Genomic DNA, 16,816 nt, shown 5'->3' on the forward strand with positions numbered 1-16,816 from the left:
GAATAAAGCTTAGTTTGTATAGAAAATTATTTCAGGAATGTCCAGTGTGCGGTGTGAAGGTCAAATTTGGCTTCCAAGTTCTTATTAGGTGGCGCTGGTTGTTTACAATTTACAAGGCTGTGCAGCACCAGCTGCTTGTTTTCTGTACCTGGAGGTTTGGAATAGATTGCTGTTATTTTAATAGCTTAATGGTACGTTAATATTTACATGAGATTCTTTCCTCTAATTCTAGGCCAATTTTAATGGGGTGTTGGGATTATGGAATATTTAATAGGATAACCAAGGTAATTTAAAATGGAAAGATCTTTGGGCAGACTTTAAAAAAAGGAAATTAGTATAATAATTTATATTCCCGATAGATGAGGTCTAATTATCAAAAAAAAAATGCCATGAATAAAATTAAAAGTTGAAGTATCCACACAGGTAAGAATTAGAATAGATCCTGGCAAATGGGTGGAACTTACAAAGAAATCAGCAAAAAGACAATGTAGATAATGCCACCTATGAAATCAGAATAGAAAGAACCTTCCTAGGGTTATTAAAAGCACAATTTCTTTTCAGTTTTATTAGAGAAAGGAGGGTGGTTATCAAAGTGCGGGTTGTGTTGTAAAGCAATAGTATTTTTCATTGTTAGAAAACAAAGTTTACCATTATGTAATAACTGTTTTTACCAGGTGTTATAAACAAAGGTCAGCATTTTGAAACTATCTTAGCAAGTGAATCCTTTTGAAGTATGGGTTCTAATAAAAGGTGAGTCAATTTTTTTTGTCCTTTATATGGCAAATAGAACATTGCAATATTGTGAATGTTTTAATGTTTGTGTTAAGAGATTTAAAAGAACATCTAATGGATCTCCAGTACTTTACCAGTGTGACCTTTCTGTAACTATCATTCCTGGAATTGAATTTTTTTCCAAAAGAACGTAACCAGGTAATGAACTGCTGTGATATTCTGGCTTTGTTTTCTATTTCCCTAAATCTCATCTCAACTACTATCTAAACTGAGGGGTCTAAAACCAATTTTCACATCCATTCTAGCAGTTTGGGATTAACTAAATCAAGAAGTAGAAACTGAGCCTTGAACACCTTGGTTTGTGTAGCTCAGATGCATTATACTTTGTCATCAGTTAAATTAGTTGGGCTATGTGTATAGTTCACTAATTTATTTTTAAGAAAGATATTGTACCATTGCATCATTGTTCCTATTTCTCCATTTATTGGTGCAGGGTTTGCAATGGATCAATGTGTGCAGATGTGCTTTTATTGTTCTCTGTTTTTGCAGAGTAAGTAGAACGGAGCGGAATGGCAGATATGGATCTGATCAGATTAAAGACAGAGTTGATCTGAGAGATCGGAGAGAACGGAGCTCGAGAGGCACTGATCGAGACTATGATCACCGAAGTTCTGGTGATGATCGGCGGCGGCGACATCAAGACCACTGGACTTCTGAAAATTCTGAAATTGGTGTAAGTTTAAATTTAGTGGAATTTGATTTTCAATCTTCAGTGAAGATGCTGTTAGCGCAGTATTTGGTTAATTTGATCGATGATTTAGTGCTTTTTTGTTTGAAATTCTTTGAATGTATTTTCTCTTTTGTTGCAAATATCACTGGGTCGTGCTAAGAGCTGTACTTTGTTAATGAATCAAGTAATGCACTCATGCACACAAGGTTAAATATTGCTAAAGTCAAAAATATGAATAGGACTCTTCTGATAAAGCGTTGTTGATTTGAAATGCTAACTCTACAGATGCTGCCTAACCAGCTGAACATTCTTAGCTTCTTCTGGAAATTTTGCAGAAGTGCCCTTTAGATAAAAGAAAACAATTGGGTAGCAAAGTAATTGGTACTGAAAGTATTCCGATTTAGCTGATGATATACCACATAGTTTAATTTGATTTTCATGTATTTAATGTTTTTTTAAAACAGGACCTGCTCCTTCCATTATTGTTCCCTTTCCCTCCAAAATGAGCTGTGCATCCAGCTCATTTAATGAGCTTGGTTTTCCACAGCAAATGTTTTCATTTAAAGAAATATGTGTGAAATTCATTCACTGGATAGGGGGCTTGCTGGTAAGACCAATATTTAATTTCCAGCCTTAATTGACCTTCAACTTGATGGCTGGCTTGGACCAAAGCAGGGGGCACTTAAAGCTCTGGAGAGCCAGATCCTGTAAGGATGGCAGATTACCCCAGAGGACATTCAAGAGCCAGATGTGTCTTGTTGACAGTCTGATAATTTCTCAATCATCTTTGCGAAAAGAAGCTTTTTATCTAGAAATTATGTGACTAAATTTGTTACGGTGGAATTTCAACCTGTGGATCTAGATTTGCTGCACAAGAACAAATAGCCTAGCACCAACCATTGTTAGTCAACTGATGAATTCGAGCACCTCAGCATTGATAACACTTAGAAAAAGCACTGCAAGTAGCAAGTGCCTAGAGTGGCTTGGTGGCATCATCATTGAACACGTTGGCTGAGACCTGAAGGATGTGACTGCCACATTGTTTCTGCAGTAGGTATGAGGGGTTAACCAAGCTGACCATGCCAATCAGCCTAGGGCAAATGTGTTACATCCTTAATAGCATTGGTAGAAATGACCGGTGCACACTCCTTGTGTAGACTGTCTTGTGTTCATATTGAGGGCACCCTTGGTGGCACTACTATATTCATACCAAATAGGATAGACTCAGAAACAGATCCAGTTGCTCAAAACTGGGCATCCATGGGGTGCTGTGGGCCATCACCAGCAGCAGAAATATACATCACCATAACCTTGACAAACTACAGTTGATATTAAGCCAGGGGATCATCAGAGGGAATGCTAGCAGCAGCACCTAGCATATCTATAAGTGAGGAAGTTCCAAAAATAATAAATGACAGGCCCAACATGTGATTGTGAAGATGAGATTGAAGGATTTGCAACAATGTTCAGCCAAAAGTACCATGTAGATGATCCATCTCAGCATTCTGAGATCCTACCATCACAGAGATCATTTTTCAGCCAATTCGATTCACACCACTTGATATTAAGAAACAGCTGAGTATTGGATACAGCAAAGTCAGTGGCTGTATTACTAAAGGGCTGTGCCCTAGAACTAACTATGCTTCCAGCTAAGCTGTTCAAATACAGTTACATTTACTAGATCTTGTCAGAAACAAATGTGGAATATTGTCCACATATGACCTGTTCACAAAATCCAGGACACATCCAATCTGACAAATAACCATCCATTTAGTCTTCCCTGAATCATTGGCAAAATGACGAAAAGTGTTGTTGAAAGTGGCACCAAATGCTGCTCAACTTGCCAATAACCTGTTCATCAAGTGCCAATTTTAGTTTCACCAGGGCCACTCTGCTCCAGACCTTGTATCCTTGGCATAAACATGGAACAAAGGGCTGAGCTCCAGAGCTGAGTGTGCTTGTCTACCCTTGGTCTAGAGTGGCATCAGGATTGTATGGTTAAATTGAAATCAGTAGGCAGCAAGTTCTCGGGCTACAATCCACTTGTAGCTTCAAAGCAAATGAAATGATTTACGCCTGCATATTAGCACGCCCTGGGAATTTAACCTCCTCTACTTGATATTTTGTGGCATAACTATTATTGACTCCAGGTTCTATTCTTGGCAGCTATCTTTTTCCTGTCCATATACAACTCCATGGCAACATATCCAAGTCAGTTCCACTACATTGTAAAATTGTTGCTCTAGCTTCCAGTACTGGATGGGACAAATGGTCCCAACTAAATTTGGGAAATCTGTTGCTGTCAGAAACACAAAATACAGAAAGCACTCAGCAAGTTGGGTAAAGCCATCCCATGACAAATTCATTTGTGATTTAATTGATCTGTGCTTTTCTGAATGATAAATTTAGTGCCTCATAATATTTTCTAATAATTTGCCATCATTGCTGTTTAGCTGACTGATTTGTACTTATTACATCTAGTCTTTAATAATGCTACTGTGCTAGCAGTTTGCTACTCTTGGAATTTCATGATCTGAGCCTTTGCAGTTTCTACACTTGCTGTTTTTAATAGCCTGGGCTGCACTTCATCCAGACCTAATGATTTATTTGTGATGCTTATTCTCTGTATTTATCCATTATTTCCCAATGTGTCACCCTAACTTTGTCCATAACATCCTGCCCTGCTTTTAGCTTATTTTTGTTATTGAACTTGGTCACCTAGCAGTCTGTGTGGAATGTTAATTTGCAAACAGAGTGAGTGATTTGTGACTGCTTTTTTCTATTGAAGTGAAATCTTGTCTTCAGTGATCATGCACCATTAATGCCTTTGGTGTCAAAGGGGTGAGAAATTTCTCTCCTAGAAAGTGTCCTTAACTAGATGAGGGGTAATGATCCATTTTTTCATTCCTGTTTGGAAGTTACATGGCCTTTGTTTAGCATGGTCAACTGTTCAAACCTGAAAGCTGAATGCTTCTCCTTGGTACATTATTTTCCAGTATGTTTTAGTCACTGTCTTTGTTGCCCATGTTCTAAAGTTTTCTTTGATTTTAGTGCTATCAAGTAATTGGTACGAATTTTTCCTTTAGAGGCATCAGGAGAGAAGAAGCAGTGACAGATCAGATGGCGGTTACCATTCTGATGGCGACTACAGGGATACTGATCGGAATGACCTAAATAATGAGAAAGAAAGTAAAACTATTATGTTACGAGGACTTCCCTCATCTACAACAGAGGATGATGTAAGTCTTTTTATTCTCTTTCTTAATGTTTGTATTGTGGTTCTGATTATGATTCTTGCGGAAAAATATAAATGGCAGCTTGGTAAGTGAATGAAAATGTGGGATATGCAATGTCTTAAGTTGTGAATGCTTACAGCTAATTTGCTCTAATAAAAGGCACGTTAGAAGTTCCTATAGCAAGTAGTTTTGTCTATATTGTACACAAGCAGAAAACATTTTCATTATCAGTGTCGGATATTGAAATTTGAGTCCAAGCCAATCTGATTGTCTTGAAAGCCACGTAAAAGGACTTTTCAGCAATCATTACCAATATTGGAGTTTTGTTCATCATAAGAATTTCCTTCCCAGCCTGTCTGCCAATCCTGTGAAAGCAACATACTTAATGCAAATATGTTAACTGGGTTAAAATTAGTTTTGTATTATTCATTTTCTTCATGAATTTTGAACTCTGACCTTTATTATCTGTTGAAAATCCTTGGCAGTTCTGTTATTCTGTGGAGGCTTGTAGAATTTGGGGTTCTTTTGCAGGCAAGAGCTCAGTTCTCTAACACCAGGTTATTGCAAAAGAAATTGTACAATGATTTCAATTTGAGACTATTGAATATTTGAGAATTGAATAGTGTTTTTTTAAGTTTATACTTGCTTACAGATGTCCTTGTCAAAAGTTCTTTCAGCCAGTGCTAGTAAATACAGATCATCTCATTGCTGCCTGTGCACAAATCTTCATTGCAATTAAAGTATTTTAGGTTTTTTTTGTGGTCATTAAGTGCGCGTATACGTGCAGATTATTTTAAGTCATTCTTCAGCTGTTTGTGAGTTGCAGCATAGAAAACAAAATTGTTCACATCTTAATTCTTGAGTATTAGAACGTTGTAGATGTGAGTTCAGAAGGCTGGGACCGAAAGGGTTCACGGCAGACTGTTGTTATTTTGGTGTATAATGGATGTTATCTGAATTCATAATTTGTATCTGAAAGACATTTAGTGAGGTGGTGAGATACTATTTAAACTTCTAGATGACAGTAGTTTAATCAATACTGGAAAATAAATTGCACCTGATTATGAAGAGGGAGTGGTATACGAAAGAGAATTCGGGTGATAATTAGCACAATCTAGAACTAGAAAGGAGTAGTACCTATTACTGCAGTCTGGCATTTTTTTTCTGAAGTTTGCTGAGAATGATGGGACAAAATAAAGACTAATTGAACTTCAAGCTGACTCCTATTGCCTTGCACAACCTTTTTTTTGTCTCAAATTTCATTTTGTATTTATTTGTCCTGAGGTGCATATTGCATTTTTTTGTTTCTGGTATGGGTATGATTGCAAACCCAGCATGCAAACCCTCTAGAATAAAAGGTGGAAAGCTGTTTTCTGCAGTACTTGGTGCATTGTGTTGGGGTGCCATCAGTTTCTGTGTCTTTCATTCCCTTTAGAGTAGCTGATCCACACTACCTGTTTTGGAGGCGTGCAATTTGATCCAGGTTGAATTGGGGGCTAGGATTTGATTTAGGATTGTAATCACCATTTTCTCTTTTAGATTCGAACTGTTTTAGAACCTTATGATGGAGTTCAGCCAAGAGATGTACGACTAATGAGGAGCAAAATGTCAGGTGAGATTTGTGTTCCTGCTCCAGGTTTCCTCCCTGCTTCCCCAAAACAAAGAAAGAACACACTTGGTTTACCCACTGGCTGAGCGGTCAGAACTAGAACACAGAAATTTGCCATGGCTGAGGAATGTGAAAAGTAAAATTGTTAGTTTAATTGAAAGCAAAATGTAACCTCTTGACTATGCAGTGACAGCAGCAGTCGCTGTACTTTTTTCTTTCCCCCTTTGAATATAATGGACTAAAGGTAAAAGCCCAGGATTAAACTACAGTCCCATCATTTAATAACTGGTGTGACCAAAGTTGTATTATCTTTCCCAAAATATAATTTCCGGATTTGTTTATTTGTCAATTTTTTTTCTTTTTCTGCAACATTTTACACTATTTCCACTGCATTTTTCTTCATGTGTTATGCACAGGAGTGGTAGTGGTATGTAATGTACAAAAAAAGTAATGCCATTGAAAACTGGGTTACAGGTGGGTACTGCAAAATAAATCTCTTGTTTCCAATTTGTCACAGTCTGCATGAAAGAAGTCTTTTATTGCAATTTTTGTTCTCTTTGTAGAGGCATTGTTACTCCTAGGCATTGACATTTTGCACTGTTCAGTTCCTTGCCATGGCAAAGAAAAGATCACACAGAATCACTGCTTCACAAAATTGTAAATGGAGACGCTTTGAAGCAGGAGGGTGACATGAGAGATTCATCTGAGAATGGCTGCTTTAAACCCGTTGACTAACACAATCCCGTCTATATCTGAATGCTGTCTCTAGGTCAAAGCCGTGGTTTCGCCTTCGTGGAGTTTAATCACTTGCAGGACGCAACAAGATGGATGGAAGCCAATCAGGTTGCTTCATCACAAGTCTAGATTTCTTGGAGAAAAAAAATAAAAGGATCAAATTGTCTGTATTGAAAACTGATGTAAAGAGACACAAGGGCTTTTCCCCAAAACAAGTGATTCTTTTTTTCATAGATTTCTGTGTAAACTACAAATAGCAAAGAATTGATTACAAGTACAACCCATGTATAAATAGAAACAGCAGCTAAAGCAGTGTTTCAAATGGCATAAGGCATCAAAGATGATGGTGAAAGTAAGGGAATAGAGCAGTGGTTAAATTTGTTTCCTTTCAGCTAATAGAAAGCTTATTCATTCACTTTGAAGAAACTTTTTATTGGGTTTAATAAGACATTTTGTTATTAGTCTTAATGTCTAGCGTAATTTTTTTTGAGAGCAGAGAACAGGTTAATTTTCTCATAACAAAGATTTTTGGATTTTAAGGGATGTGGGGTTAATGCAGAAATGTGGCACTGAGCTAATAAATAAGTCAATCTTATTTAATCTTGGAGCATGCTTGTGGGGCCCTACAGCTTATTTGTGCTCCTATTTCTTAAAGGCAACAATGCAAAAGAGTACTGAAACTGCTTTGTGGTATGTAGTGAGTAGCTTGAGCATAGTAAAGAGGATATGATTCCTGTGAGAGTAGCAATGATTATGCAGTGCTTTTAAGTTTATAAGTTGTTTTCCTATCAAGGGATCAGGAAATGAAATGACCTGATCCAAGATGCCTAGTGCACCTGAGTCATTTGCTGGATGGTATGGCCCAAGGGCACTGTTCTTTACCCTTGGACTTTTGTGCTTATAAGGAACTAGCAGGGAAAACCAAATTTGCATCCTGGTGGAATTTTGGTACCACTAACATGCCATTACATTTTGTAACCAAATTGGTACACAATTTTCCTGGTAATGGGCAACAGAAGCTAAACCCCCATTTATAGTTTTAATTTATTATCCAGTTCTAAGTTACTACATTTTGTGCTTGTTATCAACTCTGTATTTGTCCTTTATGCAGAAGAATATGTGTGTCAAAGGCGTTTTTATTAAAATACAAGTTGCTTTTGAGATGCACTCAACGTCATGAGCAGCCTAAACAAGCATAAATACCAAGAAAATCTCTGCTGACCATCAGAATGTCAGGAACAAGCTTTGGTAGTAATACATTATAAACCTCAAATTATCTTGTACTTTATATTCGTCAGTTTTGGTCCTATTCCACATGCGCGTTGTACCACTGCTGGAGGCAACTGAGTGATTCACTCTCTGGCCTTGCTCACCTGCTGTAAAATCAGTCACCATGATGTTTGTGAGAAATAAATACATTTTTTTTGTTGCTTGAAATTGTACTATATGTACAATTGAGTAGTTTTTATTTTAGCACCATCCTTTCACATTTATGTCTTAGCTTTAAATTTGGGCCAGCATTTTGAATAAGTGTCTCTTAACAATGATAATAATCAAGTGCATTTTGCCAGTTGGAATACAGCACTAAATAGATATGAATTTGCAACAGTAAATTTCTCGTAATTTAGCGTTGTTTGTGATGATACAATGAAGGACATTGTTAGAAATTTAAAATTGGCACTTTGATTTTGGGATTAAAGTATATTATGTTGATGATGTTCAGAAGCAGCCTGATAATGTCAGTGAGAGGAGAGCAAAAATATTGCAATTTAAACAATAACGCACTTAAAACAGTTATGGCTCTCAACTAGCGTCGTAGACTTGTGTGTTCCAGACGTAGTATGGGTGGTGCACTGTAGCAGCGATAGATGCATGGTAAAACTTGAGTTAGAGGTAGCCTATTGTCTGTTTCCAGTAAGTGCCACTTCACATGGTGATGTACTGCTGTGTCCCATTATTGGGTTTTCATTTGTTATCAGAATTTTGATAACTGCTTTATTCATGTTGGGTGGCGTATGCTTGTGTGATAAGTGTGGGGATGTTGCTGGTGTATCAAAAGAGATATTGGCAGTTGGACAAGATCAGTCAGTTTTCAGAGTTTAATTTACAAAATAAACTGCAATCTCGGTGAAATACACTGACTTATATTAGTAGGCCCAAGGTCTTCCCTTCTTCTAGTATGATTGATAAGAAGGCGTCCCTTGCTCGGGTTTCAAAGGACTTTTGATGTTGTGGAGAAAACATAAAGGATGGTGTTCATGCAAGTAGACCCTCCGGTTGCAACAGTTCCCTCCTTTAATCTCTGAATTTGCCACGGAAATGGTAGTTTCTCTCATTTAATTCATATTTATGTGGTTTCTGAGTGGAATTGACAGCAAGCTTTTGCCTTCTTGCACTAGAAATGGTATTGTCTGCAATAATGGAGAATTAAATATCATTCAGCGGAGTCATTAAAAATGACTAAGTTTGCAAGTGACATTTACTGTACTTGGGCAAACTTCATTTTGTAGAACTAATTTAGCCAACAGTCATTTTGCTTAGGATTGCGATCTGCAGAGAGGAAACTATCATCAGAGGTGATAGATGGTGTGTTTACTTCCCAATCTCTTTCATATTTCTAGTTTTTAGTTGGTATTGTCAGACCTTCCCCTAATTGGAGTCTGAGGACGATATTGGAGAGGTCTTCTGAGATTAGGCAGGGCATTTCCTCTGCACATACCTAATTTGAAAAATTTTTAGGTTTCTTATAAAATTTGTGTTTTGCTAGTGCAGTTTGAGAAGAGAAATGATAAATCTGAATAAAACAATTATCTATACTTGAATTTAATAATCTGATTCCTGAAAATTGCTGTTGACTTCACACTTTGAAATGTTTCAGAAATTACAACTTGTTTTCAGGTAACTTTATATTGTTTGACCAACCAAGAATGTTGTATGGCTTTGCAAACACTAGTTTTGAAAGTAGAGAGATAATGCAAGTTTAAGTGCAAATTGGATAGCACAGAATTTTTGACATGAAATTTAATCAGCTAAAGTGTTTTTTTAACTTTCATGTTGCTGTGATATTTTGGCTTGTGGATAAACATCTTATCCACTAGATTCCTGGCATGCGTTATCTGTTATGATGGTAGTCCAATTTTAGTAATTGTTGAGAGTACTTGCTGTTCCTGACTCTGATTAAATAACTAGGACAGATCTTGAAAATACAACATAAACCACTCTCTGTAAGTCCATGGTTCAAAACTTGTGTTTTAATATAAAATGTTAAAATCCTTTGCACATCTAATTTTTAATCATATGCTCATGGTGTTTCTATTCAATAACATCGGCTTTCAGTAATGGCAACAGACTTTTACTAAATGTAGGGTTTGTTTTCCTTCCGTTTTACTGCCAAGAACAAAACATGCAATACCAATTTTATTGTACTCCAAATATAAGCTTCAAAGTACAGATGAATTTCCAAAAACATGGGGGTGCATGTTGATTTATTTAAATAAAAGGTTTGCTAGTCTTTAGGAAGAAGTACCTGGACCAGAAAATCTAGTTACAGATTTGAGCGCAATCTTGCATCTCCTTCACATGTTCAACTTCATGGGTCAGAAAATTCAGTATCCATTAGTGATACTAGATCTAATAGCAGATTCCATTAAAGTCAGCACATTCTAAAAATGGAAAAAGAGAATTTTCTTATTGCTAAAGCATGACTTAAAAGAAATCTCTTCCGATTTTGAAGCATAAATTTAATTTTTTTTCTGCAAGCATTAACGCATTAGGGCGTGTCTTACTCCAGACTGCTTCTGATAATGCTCTTCTTATTGGACTGTTTGTGACTTGGCCTGCTTCCATCTTACTGAAGACTAGGATGGACTAAGCGTAGGTAACCTAGTCCCCTGAGGTCCCTGTTCCCATTACATCATAAATGAATATGCATACTTTCACGCACTAATTTGGGAGAAATTGCTCCCTTCCTACTTGTGTGCACTGCCATGGGAATAATTGATATTTTGTCTTGAAATAATACTAAATAATTATTTATTTTTTACAGAAACATCTGACTATACAGGGGAAGTACGTCACCATGCATTACAGTAATCCGCGTCCAAAGGCTTATGAAGATTGGCTTTGTGGCAAGGTATTTTGAATTTGCACTACAGGGGTGTAAATACTTGGTGTGTTGGGGAGTTTTATGAATGACATGAACATGTGGGTTTGAGTTGCTTATTTTTTTTGGAATATATCATTAGATCTACAAGTTATGTTTTAACGATTATTCAAAAATGTATTTTTTCAGTAAATCTTGTATCCATATTCTCTTTATTGCATTTTGACTGAACCTTTTTTTAGCTCAGTAAATAATTGTAAATGGAAAATGTGGAAGACTGTGGACTTGGGCAAGTTAGTGTCTTAATAAAATGTTGACTGCACTTTTTAAATTAACTCAATTAGACTGCTGAACATGTATAAATCAGTTTGATATTTTGCTGACTTTACGTTTTATAAACTCAAATGCAGTGCGGCATTTATAACTTCAAGAGGCGAGAAAAATGTTTCAAATGTGGTGCTTCAAAGTCTGGTAAGGAGATATTGTAGGTTGTCCTCTTCACTGTTGCTAAGCTCTAGATTTATTTGATTTTTAAGGGGTTCAGCTTCTTGGGAGTGGTCCATGTGTGCATGTGTTATGGCACAGGACTGAATTTCCATTTTATTATTTACAACTTCTACATGTGTTGTTAATGCCCTTCTAACTTGAGATTTGAGTTGAAGTTTGCTGTGACTCGCCTTCAAAAGCAAGCCTATGGTTCTGGCTCCCATGCCTTATGTCACATTGATTTTTCCCTTTAGGCTATTTCTGGAATTATGCACACGTTTTGCATTTGATTTGTCAAGTCTTTTGCTTTTGGCATGCATCCTCTACTGATGAAGTCCTAATCTGCACTTACTTTATCTTAAAATTAATGTCCTCATTGAATCTTTTCTCCCTATCCCTTACATGTGTTCATTTTTTTTAGACCATTTATAAGAAGTATCTGCCAAGAAAATTTAGTCCAATTAATGTTAGTGTTGAAGTTGGCTTAGTTTAGGCAAATGACCCAGCTATATTCAAAGGTAGTTTCAATGTGAAGACTTCCTTTGTTGTATTGAAAATATTACTACCTGAAAGGTTGCATTTGGCCCATGTAGAGTTAACCCCACTGATACAACTGATAGAAACCACTGACTTCACAAATTTATGTGCAAATTAAGAAAATAGTTTAGCTACCAAAAACCTTGAGTGGTACCTTTCTAAATGTTGAATGATTTCCAATTTATAAAAATAATTCCATCACTGGCTTCTTCATCTAGTAATGAAAAATGTCTATTTTTCTTTTGCTCAGAGTCAGAACAGGATCAGCAACCTGCATCAGTGGAAGTTCAACAGTCACCTGATTACTACAGCGACAGTAAGTTAAAGTAGTTTTCTGTTCACTCTTTGTGGTCTGTTAAACAATATTTTCATAAGGCACATCAATAAGTTTTATGGTAAACACTGAATTTTTAATTTTTGCAGTTTGTTTTTGGAATAGTTTTCCAGTAATTTTGCACGTTGTATTGTTTCTGAGAAGACATGTCATTCTCGACATAACACAATAGAGGCAGAATATAAAAGCAGGGAAGTTCCGCAGTAACTTTATAAAGCACTGTCTGACCCAACCAGATTATTATGTTTCAGTTCTGGTCACCTAATCATGGGAAGGATGTGAAGGCAAAAGAGAGGGAATTGATAAATATATGGTGAGGAAAATACTGCATGACCATGGAGAATGGGCTGGAACTAGTGCAAGCCATTTTGGACATGATGAGCTGACTGGTCTCCTGTGCTCAAAACAGTCAGCTACTCCTTCCTTTAAGGCAGTTCTTAGATCCTACTTTCTTCTCAGATATCCTAATATCTTTTGTGGCTTGATACTTCTGTAAATCACCCTGGGACTCTTGGCTAGGCTAAAGGTGTGGAATTAATGCAAGTCAATTGAGGGTGCCCTCCCTCTACTACCCTGTTGTCTTCAGCAAGAGAGCAACTCCCCTTTAAGGTATGCTGGCTCTCATTGAGTTGTGCAGGGGAAGTCTTAAATGCTGGTGTCTTTATTGCCCTTCCCCCACTCTCCACCATAGATGCGCAGTCAATAAATAGTGCTGATAGAGCTAACTGTATACCTGAAATGTCCAGATCAAATTCCAAGGTCATTGCCTTCAGCTTCTGCCACTCATTAGGTAACCATGTCATCAATTCTCATCTTTCCATATGATTCCTGACTCGAATGTCGCAGTATGATTTTGAATCAATTTAACTGTGTTTTTAATATGCACTCACACCTTGAACCTTGCACTGACCTCGTCCAAGGAGTTGCTAGGTTTGGGGCCATTAGTTGGAACAATGATACTTTTATTTCGACGAAATGCACTTTGTGCTACATTTGTCATGCACATCTCTGAATGCAGTGACAATGCAATCACAATTTTTCATTTGTGCTGTGGAAATATTGATAGGTGGATAGTTGATTTGTTCCATCAATATAGAAATGCCCACTGCAAATGCCCTCGAGTTGAATTTGTATGAAGCCTGTTCTATTCCATCAGCCAAGTCCCATAACTCTAAAAGAGCCTGTGTTGTTCTGTTATCTGTTTCCTTTTCTGTTTAATAACCCCAACCTATGAGTGCTCACACCGACAGTCGCTGAACGATGATAGCCTTCTCTCAAAAATGGTCCTGCAGCAGTGGGGCCAATTCATGTACTGACTGAGACCAGCTAACTGGATGCAGGTCTTTTGTGTTGTGATTGACTTGGTGACTCACTAAGTGAACTGGTTGAGTTCTTGGGAGACACCGAGACTAACTTTTAAATCGTATGAGGCAAATATCTGGTTCTAAACTTCAGTGGTCATAGAGTTGTATGGCACAGAAAATGGGTTCTTTGACCCACCACATCCATGTCAACCTTTTTACTGATCTACACTAATCCCATCTGCCCTTATCCTTCTGTGCCTTGACTTTTTTGTCTGTCGTATTATCTCTTAAACGTATTGATTGTATCTGATTCCACCACCTTCCTTGGCAATGAGTTCCACTTTATCAACCACTCTGTTTAAAATAAAACTTCCTCATATTCCCTTTAAAACTCCTTCCTTTCACTTTAAGCCTATGCTTTTTTGGTTTTGATACCCCTACCAGGGTCAAAAAGATTATCTCTACCTTAGCTATGCCTTTTATAATTTTATATACCTCTCTCAGGATTTTCCCCATCCTCCTTTGCTCCAGGGAGAACAAGCCCAGCTTATTCATTCTCCCCCATAACTAAAGTCTTTCAATCCGGGCAACATCATGGTAAATCCGATGCTTTGTTGGGGAAATGTATTGTCTGTGCTGTGTAAATGTTCATCAGATTTACATAAATCTTTATTTCCTTTTAAATAGCTGTCATCTTAAGAAATATTAGCTCTCACACCTCTGTGGAGTCCATCTTAAGTGCACTAGCTCCATATGCTGCATTGGCTCTCTCCAACATCCGGCTGATTAAGGACAAGCAGACCCAACTGAACAGGGGCTTTGCTTTTGTGCAGCTAGCTTCTATTGTGGTGAGTTTTAGTCAATAATTACCACAGTATTTGTTATAAAGCATGTGTAGTGTTAAATTTAAAATTTTTTTAAATTTTAGTTTACAACCTGTGATTTAAACTGTAGTAGGATGATATGGTCAAGGAAACCTATCATAACATAGCCTGTAATGTTCGGAGAAAAACAACTCATAATCTTTGAGGAGATTTTTCTGAATTTTATTATCAAATTGAGGGGTGTTTGGATGGAGAAATGAATGCTCATGTCTGATACTATAATATAACAATCTCACTTCAAGTATACCCCACTGCACTCAATTTTCCATTTTGCATACCAGTTGCAAATAACAAACTGTCCATCATATTAAATGACAGCTTTGGGCCTGTGCACAACATGAAGGGAACAAGCTTTTCTCTGACTTTTCCAGTGAATGTGTAATTTTCATCCCATCATACAATAATCACTGAGGTCATAATGGTCCCTGCACTTGGTTCCATAAAACACTTTCAGATACTAGAAGCTATGCAAACAGATACCTTCTTCGTGGGAATATGGACTGCTACTGTTATGGGCGGAATGATTTAATGTACATGTCTTTGAGCAAGTAATATTTTACGATTGTCTTTAAGCTTGCTTAAATTTAGACTAGATTTAATTTGTAAAACCAGGTGAATTGAAGCTAGCTGATGAAGCTGTTCTCGAATGAGCCCAAAATGGCCATTCTGAAGGAACCATGATTTATTTTTATTGAGACATTATCAACGATGCCGCACAGGAAGAAGGAATATTATTATTAATGAAACTAAAATGAACAACTGTTAAATTCTTAAAGTTTCTACTTAAATCCACTGGGGGACAGAAAAACACAATCAGACTGAAATCTTGCCTGCTAACCACAACCCTCTTTGAAAATGATGGATACCGCACCTAATGACCCACACAGGAGAAAGCATTTTTAATGCAATTAAATTGACCATTCACTGTCTTCCTCTCTTTACAAAATTTACAGGAGGCATCTCAGCTTCTTCAGATCCTGCAGTCCTTGCAGCCACCTCTGAGTATTGATGGGAAAACTATTGGTGTTGATTTTGCAAAGAGTGCAAGGAAGTAAGTAACAGAACTAAAGCTAAACTAATTAGTTTTATGACTGGCATTGATACCATTCCAGCACACAATTTCCTTCAGCTAAAGACATCTTGAGTTGGGAAATTAATTCCCAGACTTCTACCTGTGTTGCCATGGATCAGTTGTTTGAGGATCCAGGTGTCTGGGGAGGTTTGAAAATTATTTGAATCCAATCTTGTTTCGTCATCTTTGTACCACAAACTGAAATGATAGACTGACAGCTTATGTTGCAGCTCTTCATCAAGTGTTGGAGGTAGCATGGGAGGGAATCACAGTGGAATAATAGATGCTGATTTTTCTTGCCTCCTTATGGGTCCTACTCCCTGCTTTCCCATGGGTGCACATTTGAAATTTGAAAACCTAGGAAATTCCCAATTTATTTTCATATCCTACCACTGTGTGGAGCTACACGTATAAAATATAACCTTTGAGAATGATTTTTAAAGATATATGTATCTGAACAAGCAGTTGGGACAAGAGCACAACAGCAAAAGTTGATTTAGTTTTTATTTCTTTCTCCCTTTCTATTGTTGGAACTTTTTTTGTTGGCATCATCCAACAATCTAGTTGAAATCAATTACTGTTTCATTGTATCATTCAGATGAAGCATTCAGTTCCATCTCCAAAGTCAACTGGTCATTCTGACAGATTTAGCACATTTTGAACACTGAAAGTATACAGTATTCTCAGAAAGATGACTGATTAGTCCATGTTCTATCAATTATGGGCTTGGATTTGATTTGGCCAAATTTTACTGGCAATGTAGTTTAATTAGAATTGTTAATGGTCAACTTGCTTTCCTATACAGAGATCTCTTTCTTGGTGATGGAAATCGGATCAATGCCATGACTGTTGCAAGTACAGCCATTGCTGCGGCTCAGTGGTCATCTAGTCAGGTAAAGTCGTATGGTTTCAGACAGATATTCTGTACTGTAAACTTAATTCTTTGAGGATTTTCTCCAGTTAAATTACTTAGAAAATTGGGAAACAAAGAAAATGACAAATGAGTAATGTACAGTGAAATGGGAATATGGCAGTGCATGTGAGAGTAGATTACT

General features: G+C 37.1%; 1 protein-coding gene across 2 annotated transcripts in view; it reads left to right on the forward strand.

The window, feature by feature from the left end:
• The window catches only part of LOC127572136 (RNA-binding protein 5-like), a 33,989-nt gene that overhangs the window by 3,579 nt on the left and 13,594 nt on the right, over window positions 1-16,816 (forward strand). Inside the window, exons 2-12 of one of the 2 annotated variants that reach the window (XM_052019087.1) lie at window positions 675-750; window positions 1,291-1,465; window positions 4,549-4,701; window positions 6,238-6,310; window positions 7,077-7,150; window positions 11,088-11,174; window positions 11,555-11,615; window positions 12,418-12,483; window positions 14,493-14,653; window positions 15,643-15,740; window positions 16,567-16,654. In XM_052019087.1, coding sequence (XP_051875047.1) covers window positions 734-750; window positions 1,291-1,465; window positions 4,549-4,701; window positions 6,238-6,310; window positions 7,077-7,150; window positions 11,088-11,174; window positions 11,555-11,615; window positions 12,418-12,483; window positions 14,493-14,653; window positions 15,643-15,740; window positions 16,567-16,654 — 1,053 coding nt within the window. In that variant the 5' untranslated portion in view covers window positions 675-733. Of the gene's footprint in view, window positions 1-674; window positions 751-1,281; window positions 1,466-4,548; window positions 4,702-6,237; window positions 6,311-7,076; window positions 7,151-11,087; window positions 11,175-11,554; window positions 11,616-12,417; window positions 12,484-14,492; window positions 14,654-15,642; window positions 15,741-16,566; window positions 16,655-16,816 lie in introns of both variants that reach the window. The other variant, XM_052019086.1, reaches the window with a different exon arrangement.

The sequence above is a fragment of the Pristis pectinata genome, chromosome 6, assembly GCF_009764475.1.
Source record: "Pristis pectinata isolate sPriPec2 chromosome 6, sPriPec2.1.pri, whole genome shotgun sequence".
NCBI lineage: Eukaryota > Metazoa > Chordata > Chondrichthyes > Rhinopristiformes > Pristidae > Pristis > Pristis pectinata.